At 40.7% G+C, this 18,477-nt stretch overlaps 1 protein-coding gene across 1 annotated transcript in view; it reads right to left on the bottom strand.

The window, feature by feature from the left end:
• The window catches only part of AP4E1 (adaptor related protein complex 4 subunit epsilon 1), a 62,792-nt gene that overhangs the window by 22,450 nt on the left and 21,865 nt on the right, over positions 1-18,477 (bottom strand). Inside the window, exons 8-15 of the mRNA XM_056135399.1 lie at positions 15,635-15,708; positions 12,863-12,985; positions 12,656-12,765; positions 9,452-9,591; positions 7,042-7,154; positions 6,818-6,936; positions 4,494-4,796; positions 2,246-2,360 (exon numbers count right to left, since the gene is read on the bottom strand). Coding sequence (XP_055991374.1) covers positions 2,246-2,360; positions 4,494-4,796; positions 6,818-6,936; positions 7,042-7,154; positions 9,452-9,591; positions 12,656-12,765; positions 12,863-12,985; positions 15,635-15,708 — 1,097 coding nt within the window. The remainder of the gene's footprint in view (positions 1-2,245; positions 2,361-4,493; positions 4,797-6,817; positions 6,937-7,041; positions 7,155-9,451; positions 9,592-12,655; positions 12,766-12,862; positions 12,986-15,634; positions 15,709-18,477) is intronic.

Genomic DNA, 18,477 nt, shown 5'->3' with positions numbered 1-18,477 from the left:
CCTCTACCTTCCCTAGCCCTGAATCCCAGGAAAGGTAACTAACAATCCCCAGACATGTTAAAATAAAGAACTATGGCAAGTGGGCTGTGTCTTTCACTGAGGAACTTCAATTTTCATTCCATGTCCAGATCACAGTGTCTCTATATGTACTATAGTCTCAGATACAGAAACTATGATTTAAAACATAACCCTCCTTTCTCCTCCATACCCTACCAATACATATGGACTTGATGGGAAGGAAACATTATTTTTTGAAAGTGAATAGAATTTTCTACCATTAGTTATCATGGTGCTAAATAATGTACCTGAAGTCTTAAGAGAGTAAATACTTCTGCATAAAAAGATAACTTAAGCCTATAACTAGAGTCACACTTTATGATCAATCATTTAGTTCTACTGTGAACTATACTGAGATTTCTCAAGACCGTGAAATATTCAACTAAACCATAACCAGGAGGTGTGGGCTTCCTTTTTTTTTTCATTCTCTCTCTCCTCTCTGGAGAAATCTGTCCTCTATCTCCACGTGTGAATTTTTCTTTCCCTCTCCTTTAGTAATTTTCTTACTTCAAAATGAAGAAGGTAATGTTCAGTATTTTGCCTTTATTAATACTGCCCTATTATTAATATTATGTATTATCTGAGCAACTTAAAGATTCCCTCTTTATCAAAAAAAAATTATAATAAAGGCAGAAACTGATCCCTGGCAAGTTACATTTCTTAAATGTCAAGCTATTCTTTTGTTTTTTTCACTATTCCTAACTTTCCTTACCAGATATCCTGCTGGAGGAAGCAATCCAAAACACAGGCAGAGTAAGATTGCTCAGAATTAAAATGAGACTCACTAGGGTTATCTTTAACAGTGGGTAGGGCTCTTGCCTTGCATGTGGCTGACCTGGGTTCAATCCCCAGCATTCCAGATGGTTCCCTGAGCCCGCCAGGAATAACGCCTGAGTACAGAGCAGGGGTAATCCCTGAGCACCAGGAATGTGGCACAAATAAGCATAAAATGAAACTCACTGCTCCACAGTGGTTCCAGAGAGTACTGAAACTTTTCTGCAAGTGCATTCATGTCCGCCCTCCAGCATACTGAGCAACTCTAATTCTATCCGTAAGTTTTTTCAAATTTCTACAATAGATGGCATATCTTAGGCTCCAACTTTCATGGAGGTTTTTTCTTTACTTTTTTTTTAATTAAAGCACCGTGATTTATAAAGCTATTCATAGTTTAGTTTTTGACATACAATAATACTGAGGCACCAGCCCACCTCCAGTGTCACCGTCCCTCTACTAGTGTTCCCAAGGTTCCCTCCCACATTCGCCCCCCCTCACCCTCCAGACTGCCCTCGTGACAGGCACTTTTTTAAAAATTTTTAAATTTTATTTTCATAAGGCACCGGAAAGATAGCACAGCGGGTAGGGTGTTTGCCTTGTATGCGGCTGACACGGCTGACCCGAGTTCGATTCCTCCACCCCTCTCGGAGAGCCCGGCAGGCTACCAAGAGTATCTCGCCTGCACAGCAAAGCCTGGCAAGCCACCCGTGACGTATTCGATATGCCAGACACAGTAACAAGTCTCACAATGTTACTGGGCTCGCTCAAGCAAACCAATGAACAACGGGAGGACAGTGACAGGGAAGGTTGTTCACATTAATTGATTGCATCCAATATTTCAACATCAATCCCACCACCATTATTTCAAATTTTCCCACCACCTTTCAAACCTGCATGACAGGCGGTGGGAAAAGTTCGACTGTCAAAAGTTTGGGTTTCTTGATTTCAGTGTTGTTGACTGTGGTTTGGATATTTGGCTCTATCATTTCTTTTTTTTTTCTTTTTTCTTTTTGCTTTTTGGATCACACCCAGAGATGCTCAGGGGTTACTCCTGGCTCTTCACTCAGGAATTACTCCTGGCGGTGCTAGGGGACCATATGGGATGCTGGCGATCAAACCTCGGTCAGCTGCATGCAAGGCAAATGCCCTACCCGCTGTGCTACCACTCCGGCCCCTCTATCATTTCTTAACATCACCTCTGTACCTGACTCCCCTGATCTGGCCCTGGGAATAACTGCAGACTGACGTTTATCCTGAACTCCGAAAACTTAGTCAGGGTAAACAAATTGCAAACAGATTTAAGGAGAGGTAAAATAAAGTACACATTCTAAACTATTCATTTACAAGACTGATATCCATTGCACAAGAAAGTTATATTCCTATGACTTAAATTCCTACAAACCAAGAAAATTACCTTTCTCTTGAGAAAACTTTTCTTCTTGTCTCTGGTGGTGAGGTTTGTAAGGCAATGCCCCCTGACTCAGTTCTTCAGCCACAAAACCATCCAGAAAAGATAAGGAAGCATCTACCTATATTAAAATGAAGCAACATTTAGAATTTAAAAAAACATATTCTAAACTGGAATTTGAGCCAAAGAAATAATTTCATTACATGCATCCTGAAAACAAACTTGCAGAAGTGCAAAAAACAGCACATCAGTTCTAAAAGTGCTACCTAGTGTCCAGAAACAACAAACAACTGACCCAGTATAGACTAATAGCAACTGCTACTTAAGTACACTGCATTGTTGAGTAATCTTTTCAGCAACCAATATGCTTGGGCATCATGTTAGATGCCGTAGCTAAAAAAAAGAAGACACAGTTCATGCCACCAAAAAACCTGTAACCTCCCAGAGAAGAAGACTCACAGACCAGAGCTGTGGTATCTGTATTAGTTTCTTACTGCAGGGGGAGAAAATCAAGATGTTGGTAAGGCCCAACAAAATCTGTAACTGAATCACATCTCAGAGATCTCTCTACCTGTTTCAGGGGCTAACACATGGAAGACCATTACTCACCTTCCATAGTGCCTTTGATTTAACTACTCCTTTCTACCTAAAAATACTTTTTTCAGAAACAAATTGAATATTACTCAATTTCAACAGGAATACAGAAGAATGATTAAATGAATAAATAAGATATAAAGAAAGAGTAAAGGATAAGATAGGAAAAAGTGAAGTGAAAAAGAAAAATAAAAATACATATGAGCATATATAAAACAGTATCCTCAGAAACCACTGACCAGCTTCTCTTAATTTACACACAGTTCAACATTTAGATCAACAGGCAATTCTCAAATGTTTAACTGGTATTTCACAAAGGAGTTAGAAAGGTTTAATTTTTTTTTCTATTAGGGTCACACCTGGCGATACACAAGGGTTACTCCTGGTTCAGGAACTCAAATATTACTCCTGGCAGTGCTCAGGGAACCATATGGGATGCTGGGAATTGAACTGGGGTTGGCACGTGCACGGCAAATGCCCTACCCACTGTACTATCGATCCAGCCCCAGAAAGGTTTAACTTTATTAAGATTCATTTTTGGTTTTGCTTTGGGTCACACCAAGTGGTGTTCAGGGTTTACCTGCCTCAGAGCTAAGGGATCACCCCTGGAAGGGGTTGGAGAGAACCACACACAGTGCCAGGAATCAAATCCAGGTCGGCTATGTGGAACACAAGCACCTTATCACTTGTCTATGTCTCTGACTCCCTCCTCCATTCCTATATAAAACCACTAACCAGAAGCTCTTGGTTTCTCAGGGCCAGAGTGATATTACAGTAGGTAGGGCTCTTACCTTGCTCATGGCTGACCTGGATACGCTCCCCAGCATTTCATACTGCCCCCCAAACCCCACCAGGAGTGATACCTGGGCACAGAGCAAAGAGTAACCTTTGAGCACTGCTAGGTATGGCCAGAAAAATAAAATTCTCAGGGTCAGATTGATAACACAGCAGGTAAGGTGCTAGCTTTGCTCAAGACTGACCCATTCTGATCCCTGGTCCCACATATGGCCCCCAAACCTGCCTCCCAGGAGTGATCCCTGAGTGCAGAGCTGGGAGTCAGCCCTGAGCACAGCCAGGTGTAGCCCAAAGCACCCCTCTCCCCCCAAAAAAAGAGAGAAAGAAAAGAAATTCTCAACTTATCTCATACTAATGTGAGAAAAATTCCAACTTCTTCTTAGGCAATTCAAAATAAAACTATTTTGATCTATGTCAGTGCTATTGCAAATGTTAGAATTATTTTATGTTTTAAAACACTGCAATTTTAAGCCTAAGAGATAGCGCAAGAAGTAAGGTCCTTGTCCTGCAGGTAGAATGCCTGGGATTAAAACCTGGTACCACAAATATTGCCCCCAACCGAGTACTGCAAGGAGTGATTCCTTAACACAGAACCACAACACTACCAGAGGTGGCCCAAAAACTAATTAAACAATGCCATCTCTCAAAAGATGAAACACAGGGGGCTGGAGCAATAGCACAGTGGGTAGGGCATTTGCCTTGCACGCGGCCGACCAGGGTTCAATTCCCAGCATCCCATATAGTCCCCTGAGCACTGCCAGGAGTAATTCCTGAGTGCATGAGCCAGGAGTAGCCCCTGTGCATTGCCAGGTGTGACCCAAAAAGCAAAAAAAAAAAAAAAAAAGATGAAACACAGATTTCTTACCACCATGTCTTCATAACTCTTATCAGTTGGCAGCAAGCTCTTCATAAGTTCCATATTTTCGTGCATATGTTTCAATTCAAATGCATGCTGTCTCATGCACGTATCTAAAGATACGGTGAATTCCTGGATTAATCTCTCAACTATGTCAGAAGACTGTGCTTGGGATGCCAACTTGGTTATAGCAGCAATTAACCAGGCTTTTGTTTCTGAAGAAACGGAGTCATTCACAAGTAACTTATATAGCTTGGCCATAATTTCCTCTGGTGTTTCTTTATCTAAGAGGTAGGAATATTCCCCTAATACCTGTGAATAAAATAAAGAGGTGTTTATAGACACATATCAACTATGGCAACTTATACCTGAAAATATAAACAGAATGCACAGAGATGGAAGGTGGTGCTAGAAGAGGGAGTAACTTAGTCTTATTTCAAAAATCCCTGAATTAGAACTGCTTCCAGAAAAATGGCATTGACATTTTTCCCTACTCTTCCAAAGTACAATCTAAAACCTCCCAGGTCAAAAATACATATTTAAAAAATATGTAAAAAGTACATATAACTCTGGGAAAAAAATTTTTTTTCAATGTAAATCCCTCTGGCTCTTGGAGCCCATGGAACACCTCTAAGCCTGAAGCTGTACAATGAGAGTCAACAGCAGGACTTAGGAGCTAAAACAATGATAATGACAATAAAAAGCCCCAAGAAAAGCCTGTCCTCTAGCCAAAGAGCCATGAAAAAAGAACAATATTATACAATAATCCTCTACTCTAGCCAAGCACAAAAAAAAAAAAAAACTGCAGCCACATCCACCATGGCAAAGGCAGAATGGAGAGCCAGGGCTGCCACGCCCAGCATATGGGAGTAGAAGCCCAACTCTCCTGAAAGGTCTGCCAGAGAAGTCGGAGAGGGGAACCAGGAACACTCACCCCCACAAAACTGGAAAGAGGTTAACTCGTCCAGTGTCAGTGAACATCAACATATTAAAAACCTCACTTCTAGGACAGGGGCTATAGTAGAGCGAGTAGGGCATTTGCCTTCCACACGGCTGACCTGGCTTCAATTCCCAGCATTTCATATGGTCCCCTGAGTACCGCCAGGAGTAATTTCTTAGTACAGAGCCAGGAATAACCCTGTGCATCGCTGGGTGTGATCCAAAAATAAACTCCAAAAAACCTCACTTCCCTTTACACTTCAGCATAAAAGGCCATCCTTGCCATGTCTGGGGGCTACTGCAGAGAGAGCCTAATGGAGAGAGGCAGGGCTGCCCTCACTGTCAGCACCAACGAGACCACCCCTTGACAGCGCTGGGGAGGCCAAACAGAAATCTCCACACCACTGTCCCCCAAACTGACACAACATAGCCACGAATCCAGAGGGACACAAAAGAACTCAACACCAGCACCGTTGACAGAGCATGAAGCATGCCCCAATGGAGAACAGTCATTCCTTTCCCAGGCCCAAGAAAACCACTGTGAAAGTCTAGGCAGAATGTAAGTTACCATGCAAAAATTTCTGAAAACTACAAAATATCAAAACTATGATATATGTCTCCAAATTGCCCCCTAAAGTAACACTCGCCCATATGCAAAAGAAGAAATACACAAAGCTGATGAGAGTTCTTGAATCACATATATCTGGAACATATAAACTTATAAGCTATTTGCAAAGAGATAGTCTCCCAGGGTGCTGAATGTGATGCAGCAAGCGGCCAGCTGGGAGGCCTGTGCAGCGTGAAACTGGGGTAACCACAGAATCTTACAGGCAGCCTATAGCTAACAGCATGAAACTCCAGCCCTCCGCCAAACAGCTGCGAGAAACTGAATTCTACCAACAAGCACAACTGAAATAAAAGTAGATTCTTGACCATCAAATCTGAGAGCAGCACCAGACACTCGGAACCCTGGAGTAGACACCAGCTACACCACACGGGTACCTCTTGCCCACTGGAAATAGGTAAGAAATATGTACTATTTTTAGCAGTGACTCTGTGGTAACACCATTATAGAACCATAGAAAACTAACAAAACACAGATACGAATCTTCACATATTCATGTCGAAATTCACAGAGAAAACACAATAAATATATCAGAAGCACATCAAAGTTCCTCAGTGAGTACTCATGTTTAGAAGATTCAGCAAGCAAGATGGCAGAGGAGAAAGACAATCATTTAGGCTACTAATGATTAATTAATGATTAAGAGGGAACCACTGGAAAAGAAAGTTGACAGCGGTAGGTGTTAGCTCAGGAGACCTGCAAGATTTCTGAAGGAAACATACTGCCACAATAATGCTACCAACTTTAGGATTCAACGTAGCTTGCTCACCCAACTCATAACTTGAAGAAATCTCTGAGGATAGAACGCGTTTTCCACATCCAGCAAAGTAAGATAAGACTGAACTGCATAAAGTCTTAACTGCTGATTTTCTGTTTCATCGTCAAAACCTACAAAAAAAGGTGACATGGCATCTTAATTACCAAAAAATTTTCCAAGGGCTCTAATAGTAAAAAACAACTGCAAGCACTTTAGAGAATGCAAGAGTTACTTACCTTCTGCTAGCAGTCGTAGAAAGTTATTGGGGATATCAGGGTGCATGACATCTCCTCCCACTGAAAACACAGCATTCATGGTCTGAATGAACCACGCGTTATCCGGAGCATATGTGTCCACAGTGTTAAGAACAAGTACACTTCCAAGTGCTACTTATAACTGTCCTTTCCGCATCAACCTTTTGAAAAGAGGACTGGGACTGGAGAGATCATAAGGGGGCTAAGGTGCTTGCTGGGTGCTAGGGTTTGATCCCCAGCACCATGTTCCCTGGAGCACAGCTGAGACACCCAAGCACAGGGCTGAGAGTAGTCCAAAAACTAGCAGGTAGTGGCGCATAATCCTAAGAAAAGCAGTAATAAAATTTTTAGGGGCTGGAGTGATAGCACAGCAGGCAGGGTGTTTGCCTTGCACGCAGCCAACATGACCGACACAGGTTCGATTCCCAGCACCCCATATGGTCCCCTGAGCACCGCCAGGAGCAGTTCCTGAGTGCATGAGCCAGGAGTAACCCCTGAGCATCGCCAGGTGTGACCCAAAAAGCAAAAAAAAAAAAAAAAAAAAAAAAATTTTTAAATAGCCCGAATTACTCTGGTGTACTTTTACCTTTAATCTCAGCCAATATTGCTCTTTGCTCCAGTTTTGTACGAAACTAGGTGCTCAACTGGGACTTGATATAGGAAAGCAGGCAGAGCTCGCCTTGCATATTGGCCAAACCAGGTTCAATCCTTGGCAACCCATATGATCTCCGAGCACTGCCAGGAGTAATTCCTGAGTACAGAGCCAGGCATAACCCTGAGAATCACCGGGTTGATGACCCAAAGCCATAAAGGAATAAAAAAAGTGTTCAATGAAAGTTTATTTAAAAAAAAAACTTTACTGAGCTCATATTATTCCACCCAACACAATACTTACACACATCCAATAAGAATATCCCACTTAAGACAGAATAAATAAATTCTAGAAAACCAAATATTCTTGAGAAAGGCTAATTGCTATATGTCTCTACCTGAACAAGGTGATTATGATTAACCTCTTTTCTAGTCTGTTCCCTCTATTGTTCTGAAATGGTCTCATTTTTTCTGCCTTTAGCACTGGCTAGGACAAAAGTCCCAGAAGATTCCTGGGAGCAGAGATGAATGCGTAGGATCCGAAGTGCACGAAATTACAGAAAGGACCAGTCACCCTCCTGTGGCCCCATAGAAGCACACAGCAAAAGCAATCTGCGAGATTTTTCCTGGTAGGAACTTCAAAAAAGTAAGAAGTTTGAGCTTCACAGGCCACAGATGGAGGAAGAACAAAGCAGATGCGCAGAGAGTGGACAGAGAACACAGTGGGCTGGAAACCCACCCACAGCCTTATGATCTCCACCCATAGGGTCTGACGGAAGGCTGAACGTGGGCTTGGCAGGGTCGCAGGCTGGTACTTAAGGCTCATCTGTGGTCATCTGTGGTCATCTGTGGCCATCTGTGGCCCTGAGCAAGAAGGCCACCCACCAACAGTCCAGGCTGATTTGTGGGCAGACAGCCCCCTGCAGGAGCTTAAGACAAGAAACTTTTACTCAGAAAAGAAACTGTGTAGGACAGTCCAGTCAAAGACAAGGAGAAATTGAAAGAGGAATCAGGCAGAAGTTTCTTTCTTTTATTTTTTTGCTTTTTGGGTAACACCCGGTGATGCACAGGGGTTACTCTTGGCTCTGTACTCAGGAATTACTCCTGGCGGTGCTCGGGGGACCATATGGGATGCTGGGAATCGAACCCAGATCGGCCACATGCACAGCAAACGCCCTACCCGCTTTCCTATCGCTCCAGCCCCAGAAGTTTATTTTCCTACTTTTAATACCAAATGAAAAGAAAGGGAAAAAACCATCCCTTAATACATAAATTCTTATTTTTGTTAAGAAACATTAAAGATCACGGGGCTGGAGCGATAGCACAGCGGGTAGGGCATTTGCCTTGCACGCAGTCGACCTGGGTTCTATTCCCAGCATCCCATATGGTACCCCGAACATCGCCAGGAGTAATTTCTGAGTGCATGAGCCAGGAGAAACCCCTACGTATCGCCGGGTGTGACCTAAAAAGCCAACCCCCCCAAAAAAAATAATCAGGAATAGGTAGGTCAGAGCAAGAGGACAATGGATAGGGCATTTGCCTTGCAGGAAGCAGACCCATGCATTATCCCCAGCTACCCATATGGTCCCCTGAGCCTCTCTAGGAATCCATCCCTGAGCACTGCTGGGTATGCCAAAAGCCAAAATTTAAAAAAAAAAAAAAAAAAAAGAAAGAAAGAAAAAAATCAGAAATAGAAACTATTACTGCATTACTAAATTCATCTTGCAAGTAACAATGTCTATAGTCATTTTAAAGTCACTGTGAATTACAGGTATTTAATAACTCATGGTTCAAAGGATATTTTTCAGCCAGTTCAGCTATTTTGCCAACCAAATTGACGATAATATACTCTTCTTTGCTCTGCTGTAAATATTCAAGCATCTTCTGAACAATCACTGTTATATTCTGTTCATTAGTAATTCTGTAAAGAAGTTCCAGAGTCTATTTGAGAAAGAAAAATAAAGAATATAATAAAACAATGCATAACACCAGTACATACTGCAACAATAGGTTTATAAGTTTGATTCTTCCACTTTTATTATGATCTACTGGGAAATCAGTTAACTGGTGCTCTAGGAATTCATATTTTTAAGTGAAATAGAACTTAAGGAAGTGAAACTACTGTCAAAAAAAATTTATCCCAATCAGTGCTGAAGTCTAAAAGCCTTCAACTGATCTGGATAATTACAATCTGACATTTATACATGACAGGGCATACAAAGATAAAAATGTTAAAAGGTTTATAATGTAGGTTTCTGAAACTATGACAGCTTCTCCAGCCTACACTCCTTAGTACTGGGTATGCATGCACGTGGTGTACATACAAATATGCATATGAAGATTCAGCTGTGCAAACTGGATTTTCTATACTACGCAAACAACAGAAAACAAAACTGAAGTTGATTTGTCAGCTAACAGCAAATAGCCTAGTCAACGGCTGAGGTAAGCGGTTCAAGCACTCCAGGCCTACGGAGCTTATGTTTGAAATCTCAAACATCCTTTACAGTTACTTTCATCCCTTACAGTTTACTTTCTCAAGACTGAGGAATACAGCTCTTTTTTCTAGTACCAAAGAATGCTTATATTTGGTGTGCACTATAAGGCTTTACATTAAGGTTCTAAAAAAAGTAAAGTAAAGTAAAGGCCCTCCCGTTGTTCATTGATTTGCTCGAGCGGGCCCAGTAACGTCTCCATTGGAGACTTTGTTGTTACTGTGTCTGGCATATCGAATACGTCACGGGGAGCTTGTCAGGCTCTGCCGTGCGGGTGAGATACTCTCGGTAGCTTGCCGGGCTCTCCGAGAGGGAGGGAGGAATCGAACTCGGGTCGGCCATGTTGGCTGCGTGCAAGGCAAATGCCCTACCCGCTATGCTATTGCTCCAGCCCAAAAATAGCTCCCCGAAATCAATACAAAAGGAAGAGCCACACTGAGAACTGTTTACTGGTATTTTAGAATCAATAGTATTAGGGAATTTCCACAGATGCTAAGCTGGGGGAATAGCTCAGAGGGCTAGGATGCACGTTCGGCATTGAGGAATGCTGGGCTCCATCCCAGGCACTGCATGGTCCCCAAGCACTCCTAAGAGTGATCCACTAACACCAAGCTGGGAAGAGCCACCAGCACACTAGGTGTGCTCGCCCATTTCAAAAAAAGATTTTTTTCACACTACATGGGCTACTTTTCAAACTGGTTCAAAGTATCTTTCTAATTTTTCAAAATTTAAAGCCAGGACGGTAAGTAGAGAATGAGAAAGAAGTTTTTTAAAAAACGAAAACAAAAACAAAACAAAACAAAACAAAAACCTGCTTCAGTTAATCCTATTTCTCTTCAAAACCTACAGTTCCCCCATCCACAGCTTTCAATGCATGAAGCTGCTTCAGATCTGCTTCCTGAGGACTCAGACTATATGCTATATAGATGATCTACATCAAATTTATTTCCTATACTAAGGCCATAAAATTTCACGTTTCCAGCATTCACTCATCCCACAAATAAAATGGCATTAGGAAATGCAAGGTGTTCATTTGGTTTTTGTTTCTTTTTCTTTTGTTCTCTTTGGTTTGGGGACCACTCCCAAGCGGTGGTCTGGGCTTACTTCTCACTCTATGCCCAGAAATCACTCCTGGCAGGGCTCAGGGGAACATATGAGGTGCCAAGAATTGAACCTGGTCAATGATGCACAGTGCAAGCACCTACTCGCTGTACTAGGTTCCCTTACACCTTTTTATTTTATTTTTGGCAATGCTAGGATTCTAACCCAGGGTCTCAAATATTCAAGGCAGGTGCTCTACCACTGAGCTTTTATCTGCTCTTTTTCTTCCAAAAAGGGAGGTTTTGCCACTTGGAAGGACTGTAGGGAGAGAGCAGGGTCCTAACTGGTGAGCAGGGTCCTAACTGGCGGTGCTGGGGCCACTCCTGGTGGTATTTGGTGGGCCGAAGAAAGCAGTACCAGGGATCACGCTCCACGTGCAAAGCATGCACTCCAGCCCTTTGTGCTATCTCCCGGCCCCATAGATTAATTTACATAAAAGTATCATACATATTTTTCTACATGAGAATTAAGAGAAATATTTGTATCCCAGAAAATACTAAAACAATTTTACAAAAGGAAAAATTCAAACGAGATTAAGAAAATAGGGCTGGAAAGATAGTATAGCTGGTAAGGTGTTTCCTTGCATGTACTAACCCAGATTCCACCTCCGGCATTACATATGGTCCCCCCTTAAGCACCTCCAAAAGTGATCCCAGAGCCAGGAGTAAGCCCTGAGCACTGCCTATTGTGCGTGTCTTCCCCCCCCCCAAAAAAAAGAGTCATCAAGCCAGCAGTAGTCCCTGAGTATCACCAGTATGGTACAAATAAAAACAAAACAAATTAAGTAAATAAACCTTTTATTTTAATGCCCAAAAACCAAAAGTGAGCACAGAACAAAAAAAACGAACAGAGAGCCAGCAATAGACCCTGAGCATTGCAAGCTATGGCATAAAAACAAAGAAGAAAAAGAAATTAAGTAATTAATAAACCTTTCAAGAACTGCAAACCATTTTAGATTTATCATCAATAATTCTTTCAACACTCCTACATATTTAATAAAGAAATTTATTAGCATATTTTATAAAGAGAATAAAATTTACCAACATTAATTCCATCTTAAAACTATAAGACCTAAGGAAAATAGTTTTTTTTTTTCTTTTTGGGTCACATGCAGTGATGCACAGAGGTTACTCTTGGCTCTGCACTCAGGAATTACTCCTGGCAGTGCTTGGGGAACCATATGAGATGTCAGGGATCAAACCCGGGTTGGCCACATGCAAGGCAAATGCCCTACCCACTGTACTATCATTCCAGTACCAGGAAAGTAGTTTTCTATTGATACAATTATTTAGCCAAAAAGGACCTAATTCCTCCGGCCTCTAATTTTAAGCCATCCCTACAGATAATGCCACAAATAAAAAAACTGAATACTTCACTATACATTAATAAAAAAAAAAAATAGAAGAGTTTACCTCTCTTTTAATAATGGGATCGGGATGGTCTAAGCATTCAATTATTGTCATCTGGTGCTGAAGAGCCAAAGTTGGATCCTGTTGGATAACATAGGTAAGAGCCTTCAGTCCTAGAAACAAAGATATATTTTACAAAGTAACTTGAAATGAATATTAAGAAAACTTCAAAAGTCTTGTCATTTCTCTCAAGAGAACCAACCATCTTACCTAAATATTTAAGGTTTATTTTAGGTGACAAAACAAATTTTCCAATGCACTTGGCAGCCTTCTCAAGTAATTCCGCTTTAGGATAAATGGAATACACTGTATGCACACATTCAAACAGAATAGCTAGAGAAAGAAAATATATGAATGTCAGGGATTGTGTCAAGGCATAATAAACAGGCATATTTGTACAGAACACAATAAAACAATTAAACTAACTTGCCCCTGGCTTGTTATTCAGGAGGTGACTTCTGAGAATCCAGAGTCAGGGCCAAGATGGACTTGGGCAGTAGTCTTTAAGGATGGGCTGTGAAACTCGCTCCAGAATGGGCCATGCTAATTTCTGCACAGAGAAGCTCTAAAAAGATGTAATGTGGGTGACCTGCTAGAATCTGTTCGTTGTGGTTAAAAACCAATGAATCAAGTCCTCGGCAGGGTATTTTGGAGAATGAAGTAACAAGTGAGAAGAAGTAGTAAGATCACAAGAAAGTATTCCCTTTGTGTTTTTTGGAGAAAACTATCCATTTTATAACCTGGGAGATCAGAGCAAAACCCAGGAGAGGTGTCTGAGAAGTCATTCGGTAGAGTGTTGAAGTAATGAAGATAATGTGAGAAACCTTGAATCAGATTATGAATTTTACTATGCACTGGAGCTATTAGCCTGGGCAGCGCCACCTATTAATGTAAAATGTACTGTCTAGAAAAGCCTGTGTGGACGGTCCTTTCCTTATGAACCAATAAAGATCTACAAACCCTCTGAAAGTGAGGAATGTGGAGAAACCTGCAGCTGCATTTCACAAGAACTCACATGGAAACTTATTACAGAGAAACTTATGAAAGGCAGGGGCTAGCAAAGTACCGTATTTCACCATGTAAGTGTCACAGATTTAATGTTGCAAAAATTGTCAAATTCAACCATTATATAAAACTTTTTATAAAAAACTGTGTGGCTATTACTGGGGGGGAAAATAATTCAATGATTAAGTGGTAGCAAGAGTTATGCAATGAAACAGTGTCTAAGATACTATTTCAAAGCCTGAAATAGTTCCTAAAAAGCCTGAAAAGCCTCAAAAGCAGGAATTTTTTTAAATTTTAAGATATATGGAAAAACGCTGATTTCTTCTTTGTCCTCCCGGGGCCATATGAGAGATGCCTATGTGAATCTGGGGGGTGGTTTTGTTTGGCAGTACTAGGGGTCAAACACAGGAGAGTTCTACCACTCAGCCTCACCCCCACTGCTGAGAGATTACTGTGAATGAAAGCTCACGCCGGCAAACTACATGGGAAAACCTGCATGGATAACTACACTTTATGAGTCATGTAAAAAAGTCACACTGACAAGAACTGTGCATGTGAGAAATGTGGCCGAGCCTTCAGTGATTCCAAATTCTCACAATAAGATAGGAAAATGCAGAGTGGGGGTAAGCCTGTGAATATAAGTGTTGGCTTAAAGTCTCAGTCACACCGTGAGAACATGGAAGAATCCACAGTGAATGAATAGTGCAGCAAGGTCTACAGAATTCCCTCAGTCCTGGGATGAGGACACACAGAAGAAAGAAACCCTAGGGACGTAAACAGTGTGGCAAAGGCATCAAGTCCCCTGGGTCCCTGCAAAGACCATGAGGCAGGCATTCACCTGATGGTGTGAGGAAGGTCTGGCTATGCCTTCACGGATCTCATGAAAGTACAAGATCACGCAAGAGCACACAGTGGACAGAAACTCTGTGAAGCAGAGCTGTGTTTCTGCAAAGCCTTTAGTCTCTCCACATCCCTGTGAATCCTCAGGAGTGCAGTGAAGGGAAACCCTACAAATGCCAGCCATGTGGGCATCCCACGATCCTGTGAGCACATGTAAGTACACATACACTGAAGAGACGCGCTTTGGGAAAGCCTTAAGGCATCCCCAAAAGCTGTAAAAATTTCAGAGGACACATACTAGGGGAAAACTCTGAATCCAAGGAAGGCTGTTGAACGCTTTCTCACCTTAAAGCCTGCTGGAAATGTGAGCAAGACAGTGGAAAGAAAGTGCCTGGATGGAAATATGTGGAAATACCTTAAATGATATGCAGACAACTCTGCTTTGTAAGTGCTTCACCCTCATTTTCTTAGGCATTCTGACTAAATTAACTCCTGTTTGAGTCGCTGATGTGATAATAAATATATCTCTACAACTTCTTAGTAAATAAAAGGATCAGGAATGTGACTCACTGGTAGAACATATGCCTTGCAAGTGGAAGGCCCTGGGTTTGATCCCCAGCACAGCAAAAATAAGAAATTAATTTTAACAATAATAGCGATAAATTATAAAGTCAGTTTTAGTCAGATCTTATTTATGGGGTTGGGAGAAATAAATCAGTAGGTAGGGCCCTTGTCTTGCATGTAGTGACCTGGATTAGATCCCAGCACCCCATATGCTTCCCACACTCCCCAGGAATGATCCCTGAGTACAGAGCCAAGAGTAAGCCCTTAGAGGAGCTGAGTATGGCCCTCCCCACCCAAAATCTCATTTATGGAAACTTCAAATTTATTAATTTTTAGGATTTTATTGTTATTAAGTGAGGCTATCACAACTTCAAGGTAATTATATTTATCAACAGGTTAAGAATAATAATTCACCCATACAGTATTTAATGAATAGCACTGATTCAGCATCCTGAAAATGGCAGTTTGAAGAACCGTCTTAAAAATAACATATAAATCTCAATTGAAATTTATAGCAGTCTAACACAGATTGAGCTATAATGTTGTTAGTTATTAGAGTAAAACATTACCTACCATATGTGACATTGTGATTTAACTCAGCTCTTCGTAAGGATTCGTCAAGAACGTCATACATTAATTCACTTGTCCTGTTTAAAAAATATTTTATTTGCAGTAGAATTATAGTATATAACCCAATAAAACAGTTTTTCAAACTTCTGTCTTTAAAACTGAGGATCTACAGAAAAGAAGTGAAAGAAATTCATTTTATGAAGTTAAGGAAATTTCACTTCTTCAAGATTCCATTTGCTCTTTTTCATAAGTTTAACATCCCATTTTACCAAAACTGACTACTCAATGAAAAGATACGTATGTGTCAATTAATTCTTTCCTCAACCTGCCCCTACTTCATAAATCTTGTTTTGCCAATTAACTCTGTTCTCAACCTGCCCTTATTTTTTAAATCTGATTTTGGCATGGTTAAAAACTGTTATCTTTTCTGATTTTCTTTGAAACAGTATATTTCTACATGTCTGAAGAAATTATAGTAATAGCCTATAGATTCACATTATTCCAGGCAATGTATTAGCTCTATTTAACCACACATTTTTAAAAATCATTCAAATACTAAACTTTTAGCAGCACTGAAGGTCATTAAGAATAAAATTTCTGACTTTGTATTAATGTAGAGGAATAACATGTAACGGACATTAACAAATTTTACATCATTCCTGTATCTTTATGTGCACTGCTCACAGAAACACATACTGTATAGAATATCAACTATACCAACTATACAGTAAGTAAGTCTTCCTTAGTAGGTACTGCAAAAACATACAGTGCTTTCTGGAGACCGAGCAGTCTGTCCCTAAGAGGAGAAAAGACCTCTCCAAGAAGCCTATGTGAAAACTCTGGTTTCTGAGCTGGTATCTTAGAATGCTTTACAAACCAGCCAGTTTTAACACAGGAAACCACCAGCTATGGAGAGCACACACAGTAGTTTAGCAGAGAAACTGCACTATAAGAAAAGCAGAGTTATCTGCAGGAATATAAATTAGATTAGCAAGTATATCTCTTTCAGAAAAGACAATTTTCCCTATTTATTCAACTTGAAGTACACATACTTTTATTAGGTTTCTTAGATTATAAATATCTAGTGAAGACCCAGAACTATTATTCCAAAATCCCTAACTTACTGTATAAGTATTTCTTCCAGAGAAAAAAATCATTACAAAAAAATAACAACAACCATTAGAAATTCTCATCCCCTACCACCACAACCAAAATTCAGTAATACCACATCTAGATTATAGTTACTCAATTTTATAAACCAATGTCTAGCATAAAGAGTTAATTAAACAATATATAGTGTGGAAACACTTGCAGACATGATCAGCTAAATGTTAAGAACCTAAAATGTCAAATACTACAAAACATAAGAAAATATTTAAGCAAAATATACATGAAATATTTAAACAAGATTAAATATAAAAGGGTTTTTCCAGTAAATTCTTTCAACTATTATCAAATCCTATTGTAAAATAGTATTTTTACTTTGTTACATTGAACTAATCATGGCTTAAGAAATACATTTTATTGGGGCCTGAGAGAGAGTACAGTGATAAGGGTGCTTGCCTTGCATGTGGCCAGCCCAGGCTCAATCTCTGGCATCACATATGGTCCCCCAAGTCCTGCCAGGAGTGATCCCTGAGCACTACTGGGTGTGACAAAAAAAGAAAAAAAAACAAAAACAAAAGAAATACATTTCTATTAACATAAAATCTCACTGAGGCTGATACTACCAGAAAAAAAAGTCCTAAAATTCTACAGTGTGATGAGTTCCAAACTTTACTCAACGAGTTAGGCTTAATTAATAAACTCTATGAAGGAAGAACTATTTACTCATTTTCTATTAAAGGGTAAAGGTAAAGGCCCTCCCGTTGATCGTCGATTTGCTCGAGCGGGCCCAGTAACGTCTCCATTGGAGACTTTGTTGTTACTGTGTCTGGGCTGGAGCGATAGCACAGCGGGTAGGGCGTTCGCCTTACAAGCGGCCAACATGGCCGACCCGAGTTCGATTCCTCCGCCCCTCTCGGAGAGCCCGGCAAGCTACCGAGAGTATTCGATATGCCATTTTCTATTATTCTCCAAATTCATCCATGAAGGACCGAGAAAGACACTGAGCTAATAAAAGTAGTGAATCACTAAATGTCTCCAGTTAATTACTGACAACAAATAATAATGTCATTAAGTCCTTTCACACCAATGAGACTGGATGCACTACTATGAAATTTGCGTTGGTGCTTTTTGTTTGCTTTGGGGTCCATACCTGGCGGTACTCTGGCCCTGGAATGTATTTTAAAACAAAATTTCAGCATAAAAAATCTAACAGCACTATAAATCCTACAAAAAATAGTAAAACGAAACAAAAAAAAAACCAAAAACTAATTTCAGTGAATTCCAGCTAGAGGTTCCCAATAAGACAGAACGGGTTACATGAAACAGAACCAAAACAAACATTCCAAAGCATGTGTAGTGTGTATCTGCTTCACTGCCTCCAGAATCTTACCCATTTCAATCAGGGAACAAGTAACACAGTATGCTAGATAAATGCCCATCAGGAAGTCTAGGCCGCTGGATGCTGACAGGATGCTGAGGAGGCATTTGAAAAGCCTAGAAGACAGTCTCTTTGTAAACTGAGACTAAAGAATTGGAGTTAACCATATTGTGAACCATAACACCTAAAAGAGAGAGTAAAAGGAAATGTGCCTGCCACACAGGTGGAGAGGGGGGTGAGGGGGTGGCGGGAGGGACACTGGAAACATTGGTGGTGGAGAATGGGCACTGGTGGAGGGATGGGTACTCGACCATTGTATGACTGAAATGTAATCATGAAAGTTTGTAAATCTGTAACTGTA

Source organism: Sorex fumeus, unplaced genomic scaffold (assembly GCF_029834395.1).
Source record: "Sorex fumeus unplaced genomic scaffold, SorFum_2.1 ptg000111l, whole genome shotgun sequence".
Taxonomy (NCBI): domain Eukaryota; kingdom Metazoa; phylum Chordata; class Mammalia; order Eulipotyphla; family Soricidae; genus Sorex; species Sorex fumeus.
The sequence above is the reverse complement of the archived record's forward strand: the minus strand, read 5'-3'. Positions and strand labels throughout refer to the sequence as shown.